Source organism: Coturnix japonica, chromosome 1 (genome assembly GCF_001577835.2).
Source record: "Coturnix japonica isolate 7356 chromosome 1, Coturnix japonica 2.1, whole genome shotgun sequence".
NCBI lineage: Eukaryota > Metazoa > Chordata > Aves > Galliformes > Phasianidae > Coturnix > Coturnix japonica.
Window position 1 is genome coordinate 11,281,589 of NC_029516.1, and position 26,819 is coordinate 11,308,407.

Genomic DNA, 26,819 nt, shown 5'->3' on the forward strand with positions numbered 1-26,819 from the left:
TTAACAGTGCAGCTGAGTTTAATACTGAAGAAGGTTGAGACATATTCAAAGCAAACCAGATACACTAAGTTCCTACCTGGGCATCAGAAATCCACTCACCTTGTACAGGCAGCTCAGAACACCACATAACACATGAGTACAGAGCTTTTGTAACGCAGGAAGGGAAACTACGTTTAAATTTCAATGAAATACAGTACAACAACACTTAAATCTCTTCAAGTTCAACAAAGAATTCAGCAAGAAGGGAAAATAGTGTCAAACTGCACCCCAAAAAATAACAAGTTACGTGATCATGTAGTACTTCTTTTACAGTTCAGATATAGAAAACTGAAAAGAAAAAAAGAGGTGGCTGATACTAATGAATGAGACTCGCACAACAAAAGCACAGCTGGAGGTCAAAACATAACTCATAGTCCTCAGATCTGAGAAGGGTCTCTGGTACCTGTGGAGGGTGAGACCTGTGGCACAGTACCACTATTGGCTGGTATGTTCCCATACTCTTTCCCTGGCCCCAGTCAGAAAGGAAACACAGAGCTAAGGAAGCCTAAGCTGCAGCAAATCACCTGGTAACACGGAGAATGTAGGCAGACAGAAGACTTTAAAATAACAGCAGTAAGGAAAAACAGAATCATTACCCAGGCAACCAAGATACTGACCATTGTATTCCAGGTAAGAGTAATGCTGTGTAAAAGACTGTATGAAGAAGTCTGGCATACGCATATATACATTATTCATACACACAACACCCTTTATGTGAGCAAAACTGTAACAGGAGCCAAGCATTCCGTCATGCAACTAAATCCTGACAAGTGATAAAAGATACAAAGACTTGCTGAAAAGCAGAGAAAACAAAAGGAAGATAACAGAACTAAACCTCCAGACAAGTTAAATGTGCACTTCAAGACTACGACGTCAATGATTTGAGCACTACAATGTAAAGTTCAGCTTCTTTCATCTACTAAATTTTCTGTTCCTCCTTCACTCACAGTAGGGTAGGAAAACAGTCTCAAACACAGAACTGATCGAGCTGTGGATATTACTATTGTAACATCAGATTAACCGGTAACATAGTTCCATTACAATTCACACAAATCATGTCCAGGCATTTCTTAAAGTATGTCTTTAAGATGGATATTAGCACACGGTTATGTTTCCACTAATGCTGCCCCAGAGAACACACATACAGATCCAGCTTCCTTATGTGAGATGGCATCAGACAGCACAGCTCCAGGGAGCTCCCACAAAATACGGTGTAAACAGAACCATTGCTGTGTTGGTGAAACTCAGGAACATTGCAGTGCATTTACAGAACATTCACATTCTGTGGCAGTGGATGGGTTTTTTGTTTCTTGCCTTTAAGCCAGGGCCACAAGCATCCCCTTGCAGCAACAACTCAGTTCTACACACACTTGCAGGTGACAAGCATGACATTATTCAGCAGCGTTTCATACAAATATTTAGGTAGTGAAAACAAAAGCATATCTTTTTGAATCAGTGTGACTCACATTTGAGCTCCTCATAGCAGTCTAAATAAGACTAAAATAGTTAATAAATGTCTCAAGTAACATTTAATATTCACAAGTAGGCAACTATTTGGAACCAAGTTAAACAGTTAACTATGATCTGAAGTTGATACAGGCAGAAAATTGGACTGAGTTATCCTCATAATAGTACCAGGTTATCTCTAAGAGCTTTACACAATGCTTTCATTACCAAGGCTGCAATCTAGGAAAGTACTTTTTTCCCTCAACTTCTAGGACCTGAAATACATTACTGTTGCATACAGAATATTTGTGTCATCTACATCTACATAAATAGCAGAGGTGGCATTTAACCAGTAGTTACTGTTATGAGACTATACAGTCATCTCTCCCTGAAAATGAAAACAGAAAGAAATAGATTCAGAAGTTGCCTGCCATTTTGCCACAGTTTAACTGCTTTCATGGGAATACAACTAACTGTGAGCAAATGCAACCATGAAGGATCAAATTAACAGCTGTATGAACCACTGTCAAGTTCCCCTTTACAAACAGATTTAGAAGACTCAAACTACATATGAAATTACTTAACTGTTCCCTACAAAGGTTTTATGAGTGACGTCATTCTGATGTATTAAAATACTTTCATTTTAACTGAGAAGCTCATATAGAAAAGCTACAGTTTAGATGCCCAGAGAGCTACAGCTAAATCACTTTAGCCCTCCAAAACTCAGTTAGGCTTCAGACAGTGACAAATCCAAAGAAACCTACAAACACGTGCATACATTTTCCCTCCCACACAAAATGCAACTTCTCCTCAGTTAACAAGCTCCTTAACACTGCAGAGCTAACAAAGAACAGCCTTGCTTCCAGTCTTGTTTCACCCACACTGTATTCTAAGAAAATCCATTCACAGTTGTTTGAAACCATTATACGACTTTAGAAAGTAAAATATATAACCTCTTACCTGAGCATGAAAATTTGACATAGTCGTTGTCTCTATATCTTTCTTTCCCAAAATCTCCATTTTCACTGGTGAATTGGGAAAATTAAATGAAAAGTAGTCTAAAAAGTCAGGTAAATAAGTAGCTGCCCCATGAACAATACCCATTACATAGTAAGCTGCACAGTTTTCATTTTCACTAAAAACCAGACCCACAAACTCTTCTGCAAATCTCTCCATCTCCACAGGAGATAAGTGGGAGAGTTCATTACTGTAGGCATGGATAACTGATGCACCTCCGTTAGGCTGGTGCTCAATATGAATCAGCTGTTTGAACTCCAATGTGTCCAACCTTTTGAGTTTATTTTGAACCCGTGGCTCCTTTAACGAGACAAATGGAAACTCACTGTTCTCTGGTATCTTGGACTCACAGTCCTTCTTGGGATCCATATTTTTCCCACTGAAATCCTTAAGATGATCATCTATGATGCCTTTGGCTTCCTGATCCTCAACATCAGAAACCAGTCCTGAGCAGATAGTCTGAATGGATTTGCTGTACATTTTTGGACGCTTCCTCTTCTCATTCTCTTTATGTTTCTTTTTCTTTTTCTTCTTAACCTTTTTTATCTGTAGCTCTTCTGCATTCGTTTTTGGTTTCTCCTTCCCAGCTGTCAAAAGAAAAAAAAGACCTTGTAAGCACCTTCAGAATAGAGAATACTTATCCAGAGGTTGGGATTAAGTTATCAAAGCATTAAGGTACACAGAGAGGTCAACACCAAGCATCCCAAAATGCGTATCTAAATGAAAGTGACTATTAGGCACAACCACCATGATCAGGCTACAACTGCTCACTAACATACAGGGGAAGAAAAACAAAGCAAAAAAGTAGAAGGATTTCTAGGTCTACTCTCATAATTGGTCACAGACCACGACCATACTGTCTCAGTGGTCATCAGCAACTACTAAACCAGAAAGTTAGATCAATTACACAACAGCTGTCAATACACTTTGCCAAACAAGAGATTTACAGTCAATAAATATCAACCATCAGCAAACTGCTTACAAATACTGCTGCTATGACCTACCTTGTCAGATGGCTTTACATGGTGTTCTTCGAGAAACAAGATAGAGTTTGATTGAAATACATGTGGAAATATCAAAAACTGACCACATGCTTTCTTAAAAATAAATAAATAAAGGCCTCATAACACTGAAATTTACATAACATGCAAGCTAAATTGAAAATAAGATGTAAGGTCACATTTGTGTATGCAAGTAGTCATTAGTAGACATCAAGTTCAAGCAATACTGAAGATAAACATCCTCAGTTGATAAACATGCTCAGTGTTGTTCTCACAGTGTTTATGGGTGGGGGTACCAATGGTAGGAATAAATGGGATAACCCAAAAACTTCTGTACTTCAGGACAGTGTAATGAAGCATTCGATACAATCTCACATCATGATTTGATAGAATCCAATTACTGAACCTGCTGCATTCACAATCAGTAATTCCAAATACACACATTCAGACACAGAAGTTTGGAGAAGTCTTACAATGAAATACACAATTTCTAAGTAACCTCAAATTTGCCAATGTTAGATAGCTAACTAATTTTCAAGCCAGCTATGTTAGAGTAGACTAATTTTGCAATCCTCAGTTCAAATAATTTACAAAAAAGTCCTTAAAAAGAAAAAAGATCACAACTTCTGGTGAATGGAATCGCACATTCTTGCTGGTAATTAAAAGGTCTGCAACTGGAGCTTAAACAGATACTGGAAAGAAGCAGCAGCAATTAAGCCACTGCCTCAATTTCTTGAGGTCTGCAACAGCAGTTACAAATGCCTCCGGGATCTCTGAAGTGCAGGCAACAAGCTCGTTATCTCCCTATCTTCTATTTTCTCATCTTGTAGTGGGAAGAAGTGCCCCGGGGTCACTCGCTGCTTACTTAGCCTAAACAAGGAAGTGGGCTCCAGGATTTCTTAACCTAATCCACACAGTTAAGAGCTACAAAGACTCCCAGCTAAATCTGATTTCATGTAGCAAACTAGGAGCACAATCTCATTTTTAGCTAACCACATTCAACTGCCAGGAGGCACAGGATCCTCATGAAAATCTGTCCTTCCTTTAGACTACATTTAATGTAAAAACAGCATAGTCCAACAGATGCAAGTCTCTACTTCTTTGTTAACATCTTCTGCCTCAGCACTTTTTAAATCTATTGGCATGGGAAGACCAGGAAGGAAAGAAACACGTGCAATCAGCTACCTAATCCTTACAGGAATAAACAGTAACACACTGAGGATGCCAAGGTACCTGAGGGAAACATCATCACCCGACAAACATCAACCCACATTATAATACAGTACTGGAGTCATTATGGCACTACCTTCATGTGAGAAAAACAAAAATAACTCAGTGGCCTATGACAAAAGGACAGTTCCATTCTACATATCATAAAATCTCAACTCAAACCTCAGAGCACAGAATTAGGCTTTCTCCCTCAACCTGACTGCAACAACACACCATAAGAGAGTATCCAAAAAATTACTGCTATTTCAAGTGCTTGGACTTACTCTTTTTAATTTATATCACTCTAAACAACAACATTCATTGCTACACTGGGGGATACTTCAAGTCCAATTCTCCCAAACAGTGCTGCTATCTGCATATATAAAGTATGGAATTTGAGCACCGAATGCTGGAGCAAGGTAGAGCTGTGGGTGGCAGCTAAAGGAATAAATGACAAAATAGAAACTTCTCAATTTACAAAACAGCACTTAAATTAAGTAAGAAAGACCTTAACAGCAGTGGTGCCTTTAAAACACGCTAAAAGCAAACATCGACTTCACATACACAACTAAAGTTAGATAGCTTGAATGCAAGCCAGTACCTTCATAAATTACCAAACTTAACAACTTGGTCTAAACGCATCCAAAAAGGTCTGCAGTCAATCCAGCTGTAAAAACAAGTTTAGTTAACTTGGTTTACACCTACTTAAGTACTCTAAACCTTCTTAGGAGGGATTACATGCACTAAGGCATTTTTGACACGAAGAACATCGATCATTCGCTGGGTTTGTTTTCATACCATTGCCACGAAGCTTCCAGAAGGAAAGAAAACACCCAACCACAGGACATTTTTCTTTTTAAACCTGGTATCCAACACAACTGCCCGTCCAGCCTTAAGGATGTTCTGTTCAGTTTGAGTACAAATACAGTAACAATACAGACTGGGTTTCTGTTGGGGGGTTGTTTTTGTTGTGGTTGCTTTTTTTTGGGGGGGGCGGGGGAGGGTTATTTTGTTTGGGGTGGGTTTTTTAGTTGGTTACTCATTGGCTTTGTTTGTTTGTTTTACTTTTGCTCACAGATTGCAGTTTTTCTTACACATATCAAGTACTAAAAGTTCATCTGGACATGCTTACCCAGGTAAAAAAAATACTGAGCCAAATAAATACTTGCTGGCAACCTCTCATCTCCAAACACCTCCCACAGATCTTTTACTGGAGCCATTTTCAACTCTGAAATAACTGAAAACCAAGAGAGCAACAGCTGCAGGAAGATCAAACAGCTGTAATAAAAACCCACCAGAACAACTCCGATGGGAAGTAACAGAGCTGCCTGAAGTGCTGCTTGAGCTACTGAAAGAAATCGCAATAGTCACCTCTATCCTTGGAGACACTGTATGAATGCTCTCTTCAAGAGTGTGCATTAACAGTGCCAATGGACAGGAAAAAGACCTTGAGACACAAAAGTCACAAGAATAGTCAGAGATAGGACTCCAAATAATAGCAGAATCAAACACATCTGAAAAAAACTGCATACCAACAAAGCTAAAAGCTACCTCTCCAAAGGCACTTCAAGCAGAAAATGAAAGACAGCCTTACTTGGAAAGCTGGTTTGCTGTTTTGAGCCTCCCTCAAATTCACACAGGCTTAAGCTACTGCCTACACAAGACTGCAGTTCTGTTAAGAGCCCTATTTTATTTTCATACTGGTAGCAGTGATGCACATAGGAAACATTATTTTTAGAGCATGCACCAGTCTGATACACCAGATGTCACATTTCTCAGAGAAAGATTTTTATATTACAAACTGAGCACTGGCAGATGAGAAAACTGTCAGATCCTCAGTTATTTGTTCAGCCTTCAAATATGGATTCACGGCATAGCTGAGCATGGCTCATGGCCATGGATAAGTAGAGCCCAACTCCCCACTCATCTCTTTCCTGCTGCTGGCACACAATTCCACAGCACCTCTTCCTTGTACTGACTGATGCTCATCTGATTGCAAAACAACTGACTCGACTTAACGGCTCAGCAGAAAACTATTTGTTTGTCTGCTGCTACATCAGTGAACAGAATTGGTACCTGGTGTTGCCAGCAGGAGCTAAAGCACTGACAACAGGGACAGCATGCAATGAGGGAAGGAGCAGCAGAACCAGCTCCTGCCACTAGCAGTATGATCTGCTGGGGTAGGCTGTCCACCCCCCACCTTCATCTGCCCTCTCCAGGCCTTGAAAGAGGCTGCCCTTAAGTGGAAGAAACCCCATACACACAATTCTGCCTCAACACACAAGAGAAGGTAAGAAGTTCCTAGCAAACCTCACTGCAAAGATTCAGATTCTGAAGTCTTGTTTGAAGTTGTACATTTAACTGTAGTTTCTTGGATGGAAATTCCTTCTTTTGTCTACAACAGCACTATGTCTGTTATTAATACTGTCTTGACACCTACTTATACCCACCTTTAGAGTACTTGTATTCAGTTATTACGGCACACAGCTGATATTTTCCTGAGGAATATAAACATCAAATGGAAAGCAATGACTTCTAGAAGTAGGATTCTTTAGTAAAACCCGAACAGAATTTCAAAGAAGAATGCAGCAGCCTTTTAGCCTCAGGCTTCTGCTCTGCTGAACTTCAAACACAGGCTGTGAAGTAGGTGTTTATAACTGCTCAGAACCTGCAAAGACTTCAACAGTGACAGGAATCAGTTTGCTGAAATACCACAGTTTCTATCAGCAACACCTAATATAGTGCTTCCATCTTATTCTCTTTCTGCATTATTTGTTGAGAGGAGCAGAACTACATCCATTCAGTCACTCCTCTGCTGTATATATGTAAGTGCTATAAAGCGAAATGTGCTGCTTCTTGCAAAACCTATAGTGCTACTTTCACACTTGGAGGAACATTGCCATGAAAAACAAGAGCTGCATACACACAGTGTCTCTTCCCTAGGACACTACAGAAGCTGTCTCACAGCAGACAGTCTAGAATTTGGTGAAAACATAAGAAAGCAAAGCAAAAGGCAAAATGAAGATCTCAACACTAACACTGACGTATCCAAACTAGCTTTGGTTTAAGCAATATGAATGCAGTACTTGATGCAAGATCATTTATTTCACTTCTCAGCTAAGTACTACTGAGGCAGTAATTCACAACCCAAAGCTTTCAAAACAGTTGTTTCAGTCCTCTCCAGCAATCACAACATATGTGTACATAGATACATAAACACAGAACTGCAAGAATCCAGTATCACCTGAGCTAGTGGACACTTTGAATTGCATGACAGCATCTCGTCTCTGTACTCTGAGATGCATTAAGCAAGCACCTATGAACAAAATGCGTTTTCTACTTATTTGATTGTCATGGTTTTATGATTTTTGGTTACTGGTATTCCACATCATAACATCACATAGTGCGCTGGGAGTTAAAGTGGCAATGCTCCAGTTCCGGGTACCTGCCTGGAAGAACTAAATTCTTCAGGGGGCTTTGTGGTCAGAGAGGAGACAGAACTCCTAGCAAGGTCTCACCTGATCAGGCTCTTTGGTTCTTCTTTGCTCACATCTCCTTTGCCTCTCCTCACTGCTGCCCATCCTGACTGCGTGCATCACTTCAGTATTACTGTAAGGCCTACAGCTTTCAGATACTCCATTATATTTGATTTATTAGCTTCAGTTCTAATTATACTGTATTATAGTGTGTTACCTTACATTCTAATACCATACTTTGTAAAATTACTTTGTTTCTCCTCAAATCGTTACTGCTGTTTTTAATTATTTTGGGGTCCCCTGTTTCCCTTTTCCAGAGACACAGATTTTGTGAAACCCCCCCTGCCCCACCCATCATGGAACCCACTGGTCTGTAAACTGTTGACAAGGATTCAGAAACACAAGAAAGAAGACACAGTCTTCATCTGTGGTTAAAAAAGCCTTTTTCTTACTTAAGGTGAGTCACAAAAATCCTCTAGGACTCCAGGAACAAACAATAAAAGGGAAGGAAAAACTCAGTGCCCCCAGATGTTTAGAGAACCCTTCCCCTTGACCTGGTGTTAAGAAGCAGACTGAGCTCACACTTCCCTGGGGTACAAAAGATCAAAGAAAATTACATTTTATTGTCATGTTACTGCTTGGCAAACAATATCTGCATGATTAGAGAGTTATAGAACTTCAACTGTATTTGTCAATGAATGAATACAGATTTCCATTCTTCTCATGCAGGCATATACTCAGAAATAACACAACTCCCTCTGGACAATTCTTAACCACCTTCCATGCAAATCAGGCCTAACACACTACAAATGTTGGACAATCAGCACTAATGCAGAGAAGGGCAACAAAGCAGGTGAGGGGTCTGGAGCACAAGGCTTATGAGGTGCTGTTCAGGGAGCTGGGATTGTTTAGTCTGGAGAAGAGGAGGCCCAGGGGAGACCTCATTGCACTCTGCAACTTCCTGAAGGGAGGTTGTGATAAGGAGGGGTTTGGCCTCTTCTCCTAGACAACAAACAGGACCTGAGGAAATGGCCGCAAGTTGTACCAGAGGAAGTTTAGATTCGACATAAGGAAAAACTTTTTCTCTCAGAGAGTGATCAGGCACTGGAATGGCTGCCCAGGGAGGGGGCGGAGTTGCCAATCCTGGCAGTGTTCAAGAGGCATCTGGATGAGGAGCTACAAGAGATGGTTTAGTGGTTTGTAGAAGCAACAGTAATGGTTGGACTGCGTGATCTTGTAGGTCATTTCCAACCTTGTCACTCTGTGATTCTATGAACCCGCCACAAACACCTGCACAGGCAGTTTCTTTCTCAAGGTTGCTTAAACTGTACTTACTGCAGAGCCACATCATCCCTGGCACACACAGCACATAATCTATTGGCTGGATTGAGGTCCAAAACTTTGGAATTTTACAAATATTCCAATGCACCGTTATTATTACACAGTACTAGTTTGTAATTGAAGATGACAATAAACAGCCTCAACTTTGGTAACCGCAGATTAATTCCTTCCAAATGCAAGCTTGTATAAGTAAAAGAACTCCAAAGTTACCTAAAGTATTCTGTTTTATTCACAGATGTATTTGATCTAACGCTGCACATTAGCAGAAGCCACAAAGCTCTTATTTCATCCAATTGTTTCAACTTCGAGTTTACAGCCCTCAAAATTATTAGCAGGGTAGGGAGTACATCAGAAGTTTCAGAAGACATCAATAATAACGCTAAGTTGCTCCTTTATCCCCACAGCCTTCCAGCTGACTGCTGGCAGCAGCAAGGAATAACCATTCAGAGCTGCAGGCAGCTACTGAAGTCAGTTCTCACTTCCCCACTTTGGGAGAACTCAGTCACCAAAAGTGAACAGAGCACTTGGTGGGAGGCCACACAAAGGAAAAACATATAAGGGAAGAAGAGCCTCAAAGGGACCATTCTTCCCATATTCTTTTCTCCAATTCAACTCAAAGACAGGAAGACTGAGTCTTCTGACTCCTCCCTTTAGGAGGCACAAAAAGCATGAATCAGTTGCTGGTAAACTACATGTTCTGCAATTCAACATCAGCCTGATACTCCTGTCACAGCTGCAAAACATTACTTAAGTCTTAGATGCTGTACCAACCATCTCCTACTGCAGCACCACCAAGAAATTCTGCCTGCTACTCTCCAGTAGGGGGACAGGTAAGAAGGACACTCACTAATGGGTTTTTCCTTTCCTCCTACATGCCACGTGGCCAGTCATTCACACGGCTCAAGCACCTTAGGTCTGAGTTGCAGTGAGAACGGCATAAGGTACTGACATACAGAAATCAAGCTCCACTCCACCTCTTCAGAATGTGTCTTCAAAGAATAAGCACAGAAACTCCACTTTGAGCCACAGAAAGATGAATTACCCCTTGTCTTCCAGACAGTTTAAGTCTCACAGCCACAGGCAAAAAAAAAAAAAACAGCAACGAACAGGAGTAGCCAAGACCCCTTTCACTGACATGTCAATAAATAAAACACGCAGTCCTAGAGAGCAGGAGTGTTATTGGAAGTGGTGCCGCTTAAAATAGAAAAATAAGAACAACAAAAATCCCCACTGGCGATAATGACACAGTTCTGTACAACTTCACATCTGGATTTTAAAAGTACAGTATGGAGTGGGAAGTGCTGATCTCATTATCTTAAGTCAATGAAGCCTTCCACTTCAAGAAGCACAGGAAGCTTACACACTTCCTTCACCCTGCTACGGAAAACATCAGCACACTTTCAGAGGAGGCAGCGTAAACCACATCAGACCTCTTGCAAATTTTGGCCAGTTCAGGGAAGAAAATATTTAAATTAATCTGTATAAATATAATAAAAATCAATAAAAATTATAACCACAGAAACAGAGTGGCTATGGCTGACAGGAAGCTCTGTCCCTCCGTCTAACCCATGCCCCAGCAGGGGCACCCAGAGCAGGGTGCACAGGGCCATGGCCAGACACCATGTGGACATCTCCAAGGAGGAGGTCAGCAGCCTCCAGGCAGCTGTGCCACTGCTCAGCCCCCTGCACAGCACAGCAGTGCTGCCTGGAGTTCAGATGGCACCTCTTGTGTTTCAATTTGTGCCCACTGCCTCGTGTCCCAGCACTGGGCACCACTGACAAGAGCCTGGCTCCAGCTCCTTTGTGCCCACCCTTCAGGTATTTAGGATCCCCGTGAGCCTCTCTGCCCCAAGCTGCTCATCCCTCAGCCTGTCCTCTGTCCTGTGCTCCAGTCCAGTGACTGATGAGTCTTCATGGCCTTACATCAGGCTCTCTCCAGTAGCTCCAGAATCGAAGCCCACTTCACACCTACGAAATGTTTGCCTTTTGCCCTTGATTGTATTGTATGCATCCATTCTGCATGGACTCACCTCACAAGTTAACCAAAACAATTTACTAGCAACAGCCTGAGGGCAGAAGCACTGCTCTCAAAGGAAGAGCCTTCCATAGGTATGACAGCACTGCAATTCTCTTGCAAATCTTGCCTTTGAGTTCCTTGTATTTGAAATAGAATCATTAAAAAAAATTAAGATTACTTCACGGTGATACATGTGTGCATTATTCCCACAGCCTATCATCATTTGTCTGCAATTCATACTTACATCCTTCAGACTAATTATTTGGATATTTTTCAATCAAAGAAATTACACAAAGAACTTGTCAGCCTGCACAGGTTCCACAGACAGAAGCATGTGGGCTTGGCTTGTTTTTTTCTGATGGATTTTCTCCCCCCTCCTACAATGCCAGAGCAGTTTTCCTATTCCTCCAGCTGAGAGCTGCTGCCGTGGTATCACCCTGTACCACAGGGAGAATCACCCCAGTCCACCACTGTTGGACCCACTCAGGCTCCCAGCAATCCATGCCAACTGAAGGCATTAGTTAAACAGAAGTAACACCGGCAGCAACAACTTCAGCAGGAGAAACAAGACGAAGAGGGGAGGAACAAAGGAAAGTGGAAGCAGAAATGTCTGCATCAAACACCAGAAGAGCAATCTACTGAGCAACACAAGGTAAGCACACGCATTCGCTCTGAAAAATATCTGAGGCCCACAGGAACGAGAGCTCTGCTCTCAGATGATCTCATCACACACACTATACCTGTTATTTTACATGTCTTACTCTGCATGCATCTATTTTACAGGTAGAAGTCAGCAACTTGCTGCATACAGACTGTGGTGGGCTGCACCTCCTGTGCTCTTACCTCAGCCACTTCCATCCCCATCCACTGAAGTGTATTAAATAAGGAAAACGCTTGAGGATTTGTAGAGGAACACAACGACCAAATATAGCAAGTGGGAAAAAAAACAGGCAGTATGACTCACATGGAGGTCGCTTGCATACAGATTTTATAATCACTTCTGTGCAAAAACCCATCTATAAAGGAAAAAATCTAGAAGGTTCATAAAGTACGATGAAATGTAATTTTTCCCAGAACAAAACGAGAGCTTCGGAACATCATTTGTACAGACAGACTTTAATACCAAAAGATAAAGATGCTTATTCTCAGCTCTTCCCTGTATTTTGACACTCCATGAGCCAACACGTTTAACCTTGTAGAGACACACTGACAATTTCTCCTAGTGCATTGTTAGAAATAACAAATATCAGTAAAATATGGCTGCCTTTTTGTTTTGTTTTAAAAGGAAAAAAAATGGTGTTGTTTACAAATAAGCCTTTTTTTCCCCCTCCCCTGCCCCCCTCTTCAGGTAGGTCTTCCAGTATCCCTTAACCATGTCAACAAAGCAGTCTAAAAATCCCTTATAAAATATTGCCATTTTTAAGACGTTTCTTTCCCCCCCTCCTCCCCCCCCCCCCCCCCCCATGCAGATTTTTGGAAGAGCACAATTAAATTGCTTATATTTCCTTAATGTTTAACAATAGGCTTGTGCAAGGTTTTCTTCTTTTCCAGAAATACACAAGTTTCTCTTCCAAATAGAAAACTACAGAGAGAAGCAGCAGCAACCACACTGTCTTGTTCTGCAGAAAACATACCTGCTAGTGCAAAATAATGAGCAAAAAAGCATTAAGCTCTAGATGCATTCAAGAGCCACCAGGTTCACTGAAAGAGCCAAACGTTTCCTTTAGAAAGTCAGGAGCTGAAAAAATAACCCCTTTCAGAGTTGTCCTTCTCCAAACTAGGGCAAGTTGCTTTCAACAGAAACAGCAACACAAATTCAGGCAGACGAACAGCCTACATCCCTAAGCTTCTCAAACAGCAGCAGCAAACTCTGCCAGCATGCAGCTCGAAGCACCGAAATCAGGCTTGGACAGCAGCTCCCTAAAAAAGCACCAAACCTTCAGTACTGACTTCCCTCACAAAGCCAGCCACCCTTATCTTGGACACCTACCTGGTTTAACTGTCTGAAGCTACATAGCCTATCACCACCATCGCCTTAAGGAATGTCTCAAATAAAAGGCCAAAGAAAAAAATCAAAACAACCTTCACAACCTACCAATGAAAGCATTCAGCCGACAGTCAGTGACAGTTTTAGAACAAGATCTGGACCTAACACCTAGAAGGAGAAAATGATGGTCTTCACAGACTGGCACTGAAGTCTGCCTTTGCTTTTAAGTCCACACAGCAAATTCAGAGCTGAGAATAAGAGAGCTTAGAGCTTACTTTTGTTCCAGGAAGAAGATATCCTTAGACAAAGAGTTACTAACCTTTCAGAAGGTCATGGAGCTGCTGACCACAGACACACACAAGTTGCATCTTCAAGCACGTCAGCCTTTGCTCTCTAGCCCTCAGCTCACAGGACATAAAGCGACATCAGCAGAAGCAATCAGGAAATGCTGTACAATCATTGCAGAACATTTAAGCGCACCCAGACTGATCTCAGGAGGCCCACAGACATATCCAGAACTGCTGTTCTGAACAGGATATAAACCCAGTGGAGTGGATCTGCCTGCTTTCGTAACAGCTGCTCTCCTTTATTCCCCTTATTAATATGGGCCATTTCTGCAGGACACCGCAGACACAGCAAAACCAAGCACTGTCTCTACAATACAATTCTGTACAATTTCTAAAGGAAACCTAAAATATGATTTATATCTGGTAATAGATACAGGAGACTGTGAAACACAGACCAAGCATTTAACCCACTTACAGCACCATTCTATGTGAGGACAACATACTCTGTTATTCAACCAGCTCTAGGGAGCAAAGTAATCTTATACAACCCCTGTGGCACAGCGTTTGTTTGTTGCCCCACCTACTTTAAACAATGGAACACCCTTTCAGGTGCAACACCCTTATTAGGTGTCTTTTATTAGTTCTGTGTAACAAGAGTTGCTGTCTTTGCAAATTCTCCCCCATGCCCTATTTCTATTGCCATTCAGCACACGAGGTAGGAAAGGACAGAAACACAACCTGGACACTGTCACTGTTAAGGCAGTTTCCCGTTGCTCAGTATCTCAACCACCAACTTCCTTCCATGGTGACAAAGACAAGCTGCATCTTTTCACAGGAAGTCACCAGCTTAAATATTCCACAGCGTCTAAGCTGATACTGCGAAATCTGATCGGTACAGGTTATAAGCTGTCAGTTGCTAATGCAATTACTTGGAGCTGCGTTCATACTCTGAACTGTGACACAGTAATTACACAACTGCATGTCCACGAATGCACTGAAGATAATGTTTTGATTTGGAGGTTTTTATTTTATTTCTTGTTGTAAATGAAATCCTACAGCAGGTATAAGAACAAAGATCTACCAGGGATTTGTTTTCAAACTACAAAAGCGGAGTCTGGAAATAAAAACCAGTGGAGCTACTCAAACAAGCATCATCTCAGCAGTGAAGCACGGCCTCAACAAAGCGAGAGATGGATCAAGAACTGGCTTTACTAATGTACTCAAAGGGCTGTAACCTGCAGCACTGAGATCAGTGGGAGGACAGTCGCTAACAGGGAATCCCGGGTGCTGACACCCTGGGACAGCACTACTCAACGTTTTTATTAATGATGGGGATGATGAGACAAAGCACACTCCTCAGCAGGTCTGCAGTGTTCAGTGTTAAAATAGAAGAAGGGAGCAGTTGATGCACAAGAAGGTTGTGCTGCCAAGTCAGAGGGACCCTGACAGGCTGCAGAGAATCAGGCCAACAGAAGTCTCACACAGTTAACATGGGGAAGCATAGAGTTCTGAGCTGAAGAATAAAGCCAAGCCCCCATTCAGGCTGAAGACTGGCTGGAAAGTAGCCTGGCAAGAAAGGAGTTGGGGGTCCTCACAAATAACAAGCTGACCATCAGCCATCAGTTAACAGTCTCCTGGACAGAATTAGGAAGAGCTCTACCAGCAGGCTGACAGACAATTCTTCCACTTAACTAAGCACTGGTGTAACACATCTGGAGCATCACAGAGAACTCTGGGTCAGCAACCCAAGACAAATATGGGCGTACTGGAGTAAGTCCAGCAGTGGGCCAGGAAGATGACTATGGGAGCACAGCATCACACACAGAAAGAGAGGCTGAGAGAAGCAGGATTTCTCCCTGCAAGGTCTCTCTACCCTCGACAGAATCAACAGCTACTGCCAACTTAGTACTGCCAGGAAACCCACTCAAAATACCCTACAGTTCTACATCCAAGTCATTTACGAAAGCATTAAAGAGACCTGGCCCTAAGACAGAGCCCTAGGGTGCCCCACTAGTGACTGGCCACCAGTCTGACATAACTCCATTAACTATAACCCTTCGACCCTACCCGTCAGCCAGCTGCTCACATTATGGTTTTGTCCAGCTGCAGAAGGAGACCCAGAAGGACAGTGTGAGAAACAGTATCAAAAGCTTTACTGAAATCCCAAAAGACAACATCAGCTGGCCCCTCTTGGTCAAATAGATGGATGACTGTGTCATAAAAGGAAATAAAAGTAGTTAACAGGACCTTCCTTTAATGAACCCATGTTGGCTGAGACCAACAACCATACAGTCCTTCAGGTGCCTTTCAGGAACCACTGTGCAGGAAGCACTGTGGCAACAGTCCTATTTTTTAATTGCAGTACCTAACACAGTTGACAAGTTTATAATTAAGGTTTTAAATTATGAGCATTATAGCAGCTATGCTGAGAAAATGACATTAAAGTAAAAAATCTCAGTATTAAGATTCAGCACTCGATCCAATTACAAAGGTTTTAAATACCATAAAGAAAAACACTGTGCAGTTTAACTTACCTTTCTGCAATAACTTGATTTCTCCATTTTCTTTCTTTATTTCATTCATTATTTTGTGCTTCTTCTTCTCCTTTTGCTTCTTCTCCCTTTCTTTCATTTTCTCTTTGATTTGAGCTGAAATGCAAACATTTTATGATTAAGTGGGAACAGCAAGCTTTGTCGCGTGCACATTTTGCATTAATATTATGCAAGTCCTATTAAGAGGATAAAAGGAGTTACAAGGAAAACCCAGGACTTTTAATATGAAAAGCTAATATTTATCTGTTGAATAATTCAACATAAGCTTATAGAACCCAGGCCAGTTTTGTTCCTATTATGCCAGAACTGTATCCAGCAACTCGCATGTCAGCTCCACACAGTTTATAACCATTTTTATTTACTCATACTACTCTCTGTTCTTATTTGTCATCCGGATGCAGCTCTTATTTCTGGAAGCTCAAGTTACACACATTAGATCAGGAACAGGAGAAGTGAGGGGATTCTATTTCCCTGGATGTGGATATGCACCAGAAATCTCACGTAACTTAAGGCTTCCACAGATAGGTCGAAATACGAAAGGTTTTACAGCTGACAAAATAAATCTTTGTCGAGTTCACCAGCCACACCCGTAACGTGTTAACAGCAGGAAGGTGCAACTACAAGAATCAGACCTGATATGGAAAGGAATGACAGTTTGCTATTTGTCGGAAGATCCATGTTTTTATAGAAGATCTAATTCAAGCAGTTATTATTCATTTACTTTATTGCCGAGTCTCTCCACATTTCCATGTCTTTGCTGTTAGGAAGGTCTTTGCATGCTTTCTACATGAAAATACTAGACCCACACACAAAAAATGCTTTCTAGGACTTATCTTTTCAAGCTGACTTTAGAATCACCCTTGAGGTGAAGCATTTAAGCCTCACAACCAACATCACAGTTCTTGTTTCTCAGACAGAAGCCAGGTACCTTCTCTATGGGTTTTTATTGGGCTTTTTAACCTCCACAGGAAAAGAGCTGGTGTGTTTCAGAATGCTTTGGCAGTATCACAGCTGAGAGGCAATGCTGATGTGCTATTTATGGTGCTCGCATTCGTAACACACGGATATAAAGAGAAACCTACTGACTTTACCCCACATGTTCACAGAAAACAGAAGCAGGTATCTTCAAAAACTAACAAACTGGAAACATTTATCAAAACCAAACAAGAGCCTTCAGTTCTGTAATGCAATACATAACCAGACAATTTATGAAGCACATCAGTGGTTAAGAAGTGCAAGGATTTGACAGTAATCTACATAAAGAAACGCTGTAATGACAACTTCACAGCACTCCTAGAGAGAAGGCAACACATGTCTGCCCCTATGCACTGATCAGTGTGGGCAGAGGAGAGAGGAACAACTCTGATGGTATAAAACACAAAGGAATAAGGCAGCCGTGCTTCAAACTGTCTGGAGGTCTCAGTTCTAAGTTACTGAAACAAGCCCTAGACCCAGACTCCAATGGTTTCATGACAGGGGATGCCAAATCAGACTGATCTGTGCAGCAGGCTGCAGTACCCAGACATTTTCCTCAGCAGCACAAATCTGTATTTCCTAGGAACAGATGAACCACACATTAATCTTCCTCTCCAATCGCTGCCACCCCCCACACAGGCAAACCCCCAAACTGTAAATCCCTGCAACACGGAACTATAAAGTAGGCAATAAATTATACAACAGATTTTAGCACGCTGAAAGCAGACATTGACTCCTGCAAGGAGGCAGATTTGTCTTCATTTAGAGCTGGCATCAGTGCTCAGCTCTGCCAGGATTACCATTATCATGGAAAAAAAAAATAAAATAAAATAAAAAAATCAAAGTTTTCTCCCAGTATTGGCATGCTGTTAAGAGGTACTCTTGACTTCTATCACTTAGAAATCAAAGGGAGATTGAAAAGCACATACAAATGCTGAGCATGGTTGAAGGAGGATGAAAGACTGAAAGAATCCTTTATTGTAGGCGTGTGACGAGCATCCCAGGCAGAGGAATCCTGCAGTTCTGGTAGAAGCAATGTGCAAGAACCAAGAATGAACCAAAACCATCCAAAGAATCTCCACGTTATTTTCATATCTAGAAAGCAATTAGCAGGGATGATGGTAGCAAGTTCCAGACACAACAAACAACGTGACCTCCCCCAGCAACAGCCACAAGCACAGCGGACCTGAGGGGACTGTAGGTGCACAGAAGGCAGCTGAGGAAGGTTGGAAAGCAACTCGTTCCACTGCAGAGGTGACAGTGCTACCACAGGACCAGGGCACAGCCTGGGGTGGGTAAAAATAATAGAGAATCCCATCCTGCACAGACAAACTGTCAGATCACCTCCCTCAGAACTGAATCAGGACACACATCTGGCATTAACAAGGACAGACAAGCACAGTTCTCCAAGCAATCTCCACACAAACTCCTGCCAACCTATATCTGTTCACAATTGCAATGATCTCCCATCAATACCACTTCTAATAAACAGAAGTAAGGGGAAGAAAGAAAAGGCTGGAGCTGCTGTGTTTAGCAGGTGAGACAGTCCCCCAGGTGATAATGTAATACAAATAGCAGCAACCTGGGACAAGAGAACATCAGGTACCACCAGCACCTACCCTGGTACGTCACAGCACTGCCAGGGGAATGGTTTGTCCTCACTACAATGGACTACTGAACACTCACAAAGGCAATTAATGAATTATCGTATAATGAGGAGATCGTTTGAGTTCAAAGGAAGGTGAAGGGATTACCATTTGGGATTACCAAATGGGGGTTACCATTAAGTGAAGCCACCTAAACGTATCTACACATTAACAACTCCTTTCCCACTCCAGCAGGTATTTTCACAATGCAAACCTCAGCTTTCTTTAAGCTGATTTATGTGCTCTCTTTCTCTCTTTTAACAGAGTTGTTCTGGTAGAGGATAACCAAAAGATTATTCAGGTACTGAATAGGAAGATTTGACTTCATTTTTTTTAATCAGTGTATCAAAATAAATTTAAAAAATCCTCCTAACTCTGCTCTGCCTGCTTGGAAAATGGAAAATAAACCTTAAATATCACCACGGCAGGGCCCTGAGGGGAAGAAGACAATCTCAATGCCATCCATCACCTTGGACGTGATAGGAAAAAGATAAACCATACATGATCCCAATTTAAAAAGAGAAAAAGCAACTAAACAAGCCTCTGGGAAAATAGCAGCCCTTCTGCTGGACACCTGAACTAACGCTTACTGCTTTATCTGCACATCACTCATACCAAAGGCCTTGACCCTAACATCAACCAGAAGCCAACGCAATGCACATGGTGAGAACCCAGCTGGACGATCACTGCCTCACGCTGCTCACCACGGGATCCTGAAACAGGGAACAGCCGACAGCCATTTCCCATTAGCCCGACGCCTACTTCTGCTACAATAACCTCCTTGTGACATACGGCACTCCAGGAAGCCAGTGGTTCCACAAAACCCCGACTTACATCTTGCTGGATGCGTTTCAGGGTCTGCCTCCAGGAGCAGGTGATCTTGCTCACATTATACCACAGCAGCAACTTTGGCCACTGTCTACTAACAACCGCAGAACAGTTGTGGCATAGAAACAGCGCAGCCACGACCTAAATGCAGCAACAGCAGCGTGCCCTACAGTGCTATATATAGGCAGAAAATAATCCATTATGAAGACTTCTTGCACCTCCTGTTCTAGAAGAATGCACACGACTAACCAAATTAATTCAGGCTGTAAAAGGAGTTTTCCACTTCTTAACTTGGTATCTTCTCACCATGATTGTAACACCTTCGCTAACAGTAAATACAAACACAAGCTGACAGATCACACCACTCAGATTTCAGAAACGGGGTCAGTTCTTCATTGCAAGCTTTCAAGGGGAAAAAGGAAAATCAAGAACATACCGAATAAGTGAAAAATGCTGTGCAGTGGATTATGCACAGAGCAGCAGCTGTCACGTCGTGAAGTTTGCACCTTCAGGCCTACGCTGGAGCTTGGACAAGTCCGTTTGTGCATTATGAGACGAGCTTCAGAACCCTGTCAGGAGCCAAAAGCTGCAGCTGCTTCGCATCAGCTTTCCAGATGGTAACCCACATTAGCAGTCAGCCAGAGATTATGTTCAAAGTATCCTGCCTCTCCCTCCTCCCTTTGATTTAAGGGCTGTCATTGCACATCAGGCAAAATATTTACAAACTACCGCTAATGGACACCATCAGTATGGTGAACACCAGCAGTACCAGAGCCGAAGATAAAGGGGATGAGGAGGGCAATCCTTCAGTCATCTTTCCAGTGATCTCTCCTATTCTGAATGCAAATATCCCTTAAATAAAACAGCAAAACAGCAAAACTCACCTTAGTGCAGTACAGATATTACATGCATTTAATATAACCATAGTAGCAGTTTTGTCATCTGCACTTGTATCCAGTCAGACAACTCCTGTACTGTTGTACCACACTCCTGACTCGTCATACAAAAAGAAACCCTTAACAGATTTGAGACAAAAAAAAAAAGCCCTTACAGTTATTTTAAAAGGGGGGGGGAAAAGGAATTACTGAATGGGATATCTGTCAAGTATTCAAGTTTAAAACGCACAAGATGACTGAAGAAACCCCCTTGCATTTCCCCAACCCCTCCATGAATGGGAGGGAAGGGAGATCTTTTTCAGAGTCAAAAAAACCCTGCGATTAGTTTCAACTTCATTCCCCCATTCCTCGGATCTTTGCAGTCTGAAAGGAGACCTTCCACACACGGCAGCACACGAGCCAATGTGAAGCATGAGCACTGGGGAGTTGCATCAGAAATCAGCAGCAGAGAACGTGGCAGCTGCAGACGCGGCCTGCAGAGCTTCGGGTCTGACGATTCCATCCACTCCTCTCATTTCAAGGGAGAAAAATGACCCGTGATTCTACAGCCAAAGGACGTGGAGCATCTAGACAGGAATGAAGAACTCAGAGGAGAGCGCTCAGGCCTCACAAGGATGTGACTGCTGAACTGAGAGCAGCTGGGGGAAAGGTGGTGTTTGAGTTAAACAGGACAGTAACAAAACACAGGGAAAAGGAAGGAGATCAGAAAAAGGTAATTTATAGCAGAAGGAAAAAGACAACCTACTGCATCAGATGGTGAACCCAGATCTTAAGCAGGGAAACAGAATAATATCCAAAGCTTTCTCCAGCCCAATTCAGACTATGAAAAGAGCCTCTACCAGATGCAAGCTGAACTCAAGAAGCCTTTCAGACTTTTCAAGTGCTATTTTTTACAGGTTTAAGAACCAGAAGTGTCACACAAGTGAAAGACACAAAGTTATCCCAAGAATCACTGGCAACTGTCCATCTAAAACACTATTTAATCTCAGTTTCAAAGGCAGCAGGAGGAAGGAGAGGGGAAAAATAAGACCAAGAGCTACAGAACGGTGCTCAGCTTTGCCTTCTTGCTCACATGGGAAAACCCCATCAGCAAGTTAAAAATACCAATCTCATTTTGTCACTGCTTGCATTCTGAGGCAGCCTTATCAGCAAAGACATCATTGAAAAGAAAAGAAACTGAAGGAGGGAGGGAGGGAGAGGGAAGCTGTGTGCAGAGATGGCAAGGAAACAGAGAAGATGTTTGATGAATTTGGCTCGGGCCCTGCAGTAAGCCTGGAACAAAACACAACACAAAAACAGGCCGCCTTAGGCTGATGAAGTGGGGAGTGGCTCATCTGAGCTTTGCACTGCTAACAAAACTATGTCAACTATGAACTGCTCGAGCAGACTATCGGTTAAATAACTAACTGAACTGGTGGAGCCATAAACTGGTAATGCAGACATTTCCATCACATTCACACCACGTTTCAAAACAAAAGTAGTTACGTAACTTTTAATTCCACCACCCAAAATGGACTGGCCAAGTACAATTTAAGCTTATTTTAAACAAACTCCATCTCTCATTTGCAAGATAAGTTACACAGATGGCAAAGTGCTCCTCCCAGTTCTCTGCATGCAGGACCATCGCTCCAGGACTCGCTCTGCTCCATTCACCTCCTCAAGCCACAGGCTGGCAGCCTGGCCATGACTCTGCAACTTCGAGGTCCTTCCAGTGAAGGAAAAGATCTGAAAGATCATCAAGTGAACACTTGTTCAAGGAAGGAAATAGAAAAACAGCTTCCAAAGGCATCATCCATCTGTGCCATAACCAGGCTCAACACATTGGGCACCTCACAGCCAGGCTCTGCTGCCTCAGAACTGCAGGCCAAGGACATCAGCTCTCATCCTCAGCTCTTCCACAAAGGATAAACTGGTAGGTGCAGACTCCTCACCATTTCCTCTCCTGTGTCACCGCACTGTGCTATCACCTCTACAAATAGGAGAATGCTACGGGTACCACTCCATTTGCAAGCCTTGTGATGACTGCTTTCTAAGTCCAGACCCGATGTCCCTTCACTCCCCACCGTGATGCCTCATATTGCCCCACAGCCCCAGCAGCCTCATGCCATACACATCTGGCTGTTCCCCCCCCCCCCCAAGCACTCCTCATTTTCCCAGCTCTAAGCTCACACAGGCCCCTCCTCCTCTACCAGCTTTTCCTCCCATCTCAATACCTGCTCCACGCAGAAGGTTCACACACAGCTCACTGATCAGAAGCCCAGCTCCCCCCAATGCACAGCTCCTCAGCACTGAGCTCACTGCTAAATGCCACTCCACCTCTTGTACCCACATGCAACCCACATCCACTTCAGTTGCAAAGGAGACAGAGGAGTTCTTGCACCTTCAGAACAGCATAAAACCCGTGGAAGTCTCACCTGTTCCACCTGCTTATTTTTCAATCACTTTCATTTCTTTTGGACTGCAGCCTCCGAAGCTGCACGATGTTCCTTCTGGCAGGCAAGAAACTGATCTATCAATCAGTTGTCAATGCTAAGGAAGAGCAGTACTGCCAGTCCCATGCTGCTGCTCATTTTCCACAGCACTGCAAGCAAAGGCGGCTGTCCAAGCACAGACTGCAGAATAAAGCAGGCTGCATTTGCCTGCATTAGGCTGATTTTCACAACGTATCACCAGCTGCACGTACGACAGCTTTTACACACTCCTTCATTTCGGAGGGACACATTTTATTCCTACCTTCTCCCTGCACAATCTGTGCACACATTCCTCTCACATTTCTTGGTTTTGTGGCTGTTTTGGTTTCTATTTATATGCAATCCTTTAAGTTTACCATCATCACACCTGCAGGCTGCCTGCACTTCTCTCTCCCATTCTCTTCCTCAATCCTTCCTTGCTTTCCTATGGCATCTAGCTACCAGCTTCACACCCCACACCTACATCAGAATCACCTCCCTATTGAACAGCTATTGAATGCCAATTCCTCCCTCCTTCATGGAAGGATCTTAAATTCACTCGCTCCAAAATATCGTGGCACCCTGAAATCCTCTGGTATCCTCTTCTAGAACACACCACCCTCCCCCTGCCTTACCATCATTCTTCATCTTCCTCTGCAGTGAGCATTCTCAGTGCCCTCCCTCCTTCCCCAGGGTCATTCTTTTTCTCCCTGCATCATAACTGCCTTCCTCCTACCCTAAAGGGAATTACTCACACTATCAACAGCACAAACCTGATCTTTAATCTACACGGAGCCACTTGGAAAAGGCAGGATGCCCACAACAGAGGATGCAGCACACCCCTCACATCTGAAAAACACGAACAGTTCAATGAATAGGGAGATTTCCAGCCCCTCACAGAACTATGTCACCAAGTTACAGCTACACAGACAGCTTCCTCTAAACAAACCTCGACACCCTGATGCCATAAAGGGATCGTTTGCCTCGGAAAACGTTCTTTGTTGCCTGTACTCGGGCTTCCAAAACCAAACTAAAGCTAAAAACATCAGCCCTGAGCAAACAGCAGCTAAAACGTTACGTACTCGTGCTCGTCACAAAAACCATCGTTCCCTGCTACAGAATGTTTTCTCTCAGGCTTCTGCAGGGTAAATAATGACTCCACTGACACCACCACTGTCATCATTTCTCTCAGCAGCTCTCAAGAATATTTCATCCCGTTACTGTAATATTGTTCTCAGAGATTTATTAGCACAGAGCTGTAACGCTAGTGGGACATCCAAGTGAATATGGTTATTATTTCCATATTTTGGCAAGGAAGATACAGTTTCTCAGCAGCTATCGGGGACAATAGAACAGCTTCACCAGCGTTAGGTGTGCAATGAAAACTGCTTCTAAAGATGTTTCACAATTCATCTTTCAAATAAGAATGGGGAAAAAGAAGCATATTAGAATCGGAACATGTGAAAGGATCACAGCCATGCACTTGGAGCCTGATTGTGCAGCAGCCATCGAGACCCCAGTGGGAAGATGCAGACAATGTGCTGAACCAAAAGAACACTAATAATTCAAAAAGAGGAAAAAAAAGAAAATCTCAAACGTAACCTGAACACCTAAAGCTGAACCAGACTCAGATACTAGTGGGAACAAGCAGAAAATGCAGCTGGACAAGAAGTGGCCTATTGACAATTAACCCTCACCTATTTAGCTCAGCTTGGAAGCACAATGTAGAAGCCAAAACCAAAGCAAGCTGGGCCTACCTAAGTGCTAGAATTTATCTTTCCTTTGACAGAAACTTTGCCGGAGCAAACGTTTCAAGTTGTTTGGTATTTAATGCAAACACAATCACGCCAACATCAGCCTTAAGGAAGAAGATAAGAAGACCAAGAGAAGATACAATGGAAATAAAAACAGCCTCATGTGCTGCCTTTCTAAGCACCTACTGTCGGTCCCTGCCAGCACCAAGTGAGGCCTAATGCCTTATCCCACCTGAACGGCAATTCTAGTCCTTCCCATTAGGATCCTTCCCATTAGGATTCTCATTAGGATCCATCGCATCAGGATCCTTCCCATTAGGATTCCCATTAGGATCCATCGCAGCCCCCAGCCCCGCAGCATCGCTCAGCAGCCTCCAACCAGCCCAGAGCCACAGGTCAGCGCGGCTCAACGCAAAGGGCACGATGTGAATCATGACTGCACCCGTGAAATGAACGTCCCGATCAATGAGATGGCTTTTAATTCTTCACAAATATGTTTCTCGTAAACATGCGGCCTTCTCCATAGCAACGGCAGAAACTCCGTCCCGCTCGCAGATCCCCACGCGATCACCAGACACCCTGACTTCCCTAATAGGTAAGAAAACCTCAGGGCTCTGGCAGCTTCTTCCTGACGCCATAGTTCATTCCACACCCCCTTTTTTTGACAGCGCTCAGGGCTGTCGGGCCGCCGCCGCCTTCCCGCACGTTACCGCGCTCCCCCATCACCCGACACTGAACGTGCGGGGCCGCGGGGGCGGAGCGGCCTCGGTGTTGTGCCGTTGTACCGCGTTATACCGCGTTATACCGCGTTATACCGCGTTATACCGCGTTATACCGCGTTATACCGCGTTATACCGCGTTATACCGCGTTATGCCGCGTTATGCCGTGCCGTTGTGCCCCTCACCCCCCGCAGCCTCTCCCGGCGCTGCTCCCACCTTTCTGCAGCAGCAGCTTCACGTCTCCGTTCTCCTCCCGACCCGCCGCGCTCAGGGCCCCGCCGCCGCCATCTCCGAGCGCGGGCAGCGCTCCGTGCTTCCTCCTCTCCTTGTCTCGCTTCTCCTTCGGCCTTTTAGGCTTAGCGGCCTCTCCGGCCGGTGCCGGGCGGTGCCGGTGGTGGCGGTGCTGCGGGCAGGACGGGGAGGGAGAGGCGGCGGGCGGCAGCAGCAGGGCGGGCGGCAGCAGCTTCCGGGGCAGCGGTGACGGGAAGGCGAAGCCGGCCGCGCTGACGGAGGGTCCGGGCGGCAGCGCCGCGAAGCCCCAGGCCGCGGGGTTCCCGTAGCCCGGCACCGCCGCGGGCAGCGGCTGCTGCTGCTGTTTGCTGCTCCCGCCGCCGCCCCCTTCGCCGTTGACTCGCTTGGCGCCCTTCAGGCCCCTCTCGTCGGCTCCCTTCAGCTTCTTGGAGGCCGGCTGCGACCCGCGGGAGACCTTCGTGTCCGGGCCCGGCCTGGCGCTGGCGCAGAACAGCTCCCGCTCCGGCGACGCGGCGCCACGACCCGAGCTCGGTGGCTCCGCCATTTTGAGCTCCTGCTTCTATTTACTCTCAGCTCGCCTCAACCGACAGAACCGGGAGGGACCAGGGGCGCCCCCTCCTCGCCCAATCGGAGGAGGCGGTGGCGAACAGACAGCGCGATGGACCAATCGCGTGGCGGGGAAGGGGCGGGCTCTGAGGGGATTGGGGGTGGTGGAGCTCGGCTGAGTGCGTAGTTGTGTGAGGGCGGCGGGCGCTGCAGCGCGGGGCGGGACCAGGTTCAGCATCAGACACAGCCCAGAGCGGCACCACAGCGCAGGGGAGTGCAGGGGAAGGGGCTCCCTCAGACACTGCGCCTCACAGCAGCAGGGTACGACACACGATCTCTGTGTGAGTGTCCCCCGATCCTCCTGCAGCTCCTGTGCACTA

General features: G+C 44.1%; 1 protein-coding gene across 4 annotated transcripts in view; it reads right to left on the bottom strand.

Annotated features, from left to right (window-relative positions):
* The window catches only part of RSBN1L (round spermatid basic protein 1 like), a 44,568-nt gene extending 17,959 nt beyond the window's left edge, over positions 1 to 26,609 (bottom strand). Inside the window, exons 1-4 of one of the 4 annotated variants that reach the window (XM_032442338.1) lie at positions 25,858 to 26,609; positions 16,355 to 16,468; positions 2,829 to 3,089; positions 2,446 to 2,510 (exon numbers count right to left, since the gene is read on the bottom strand). In XM_032442338.1, coding sequence (XP_032298229.1) covers positions 2,446 to 2,510; positions 2,829 to 3,089; positions 16,355 to 16,468; positions 25,858 to 26,437 — 1,020 coding nt within the window. In that variant the 5' untranslated portion in view covers positions 26,438 to 26,609. Of the gene's footprint in view, positions 1 to 2,445; positions 3,090 to 16,354; positions 16,469 to 20,257; positions 20,645 to 25,857 lie in introns of those variants that run through there. The other 3 variants (XM_015881676.2, XM_032442339.1, XM_015881752.2) reach the window with 3 other exon arrangements.
* Between the last annotated feature and the right edge of the window lie 210 nt (positions 26,610 to 26,819).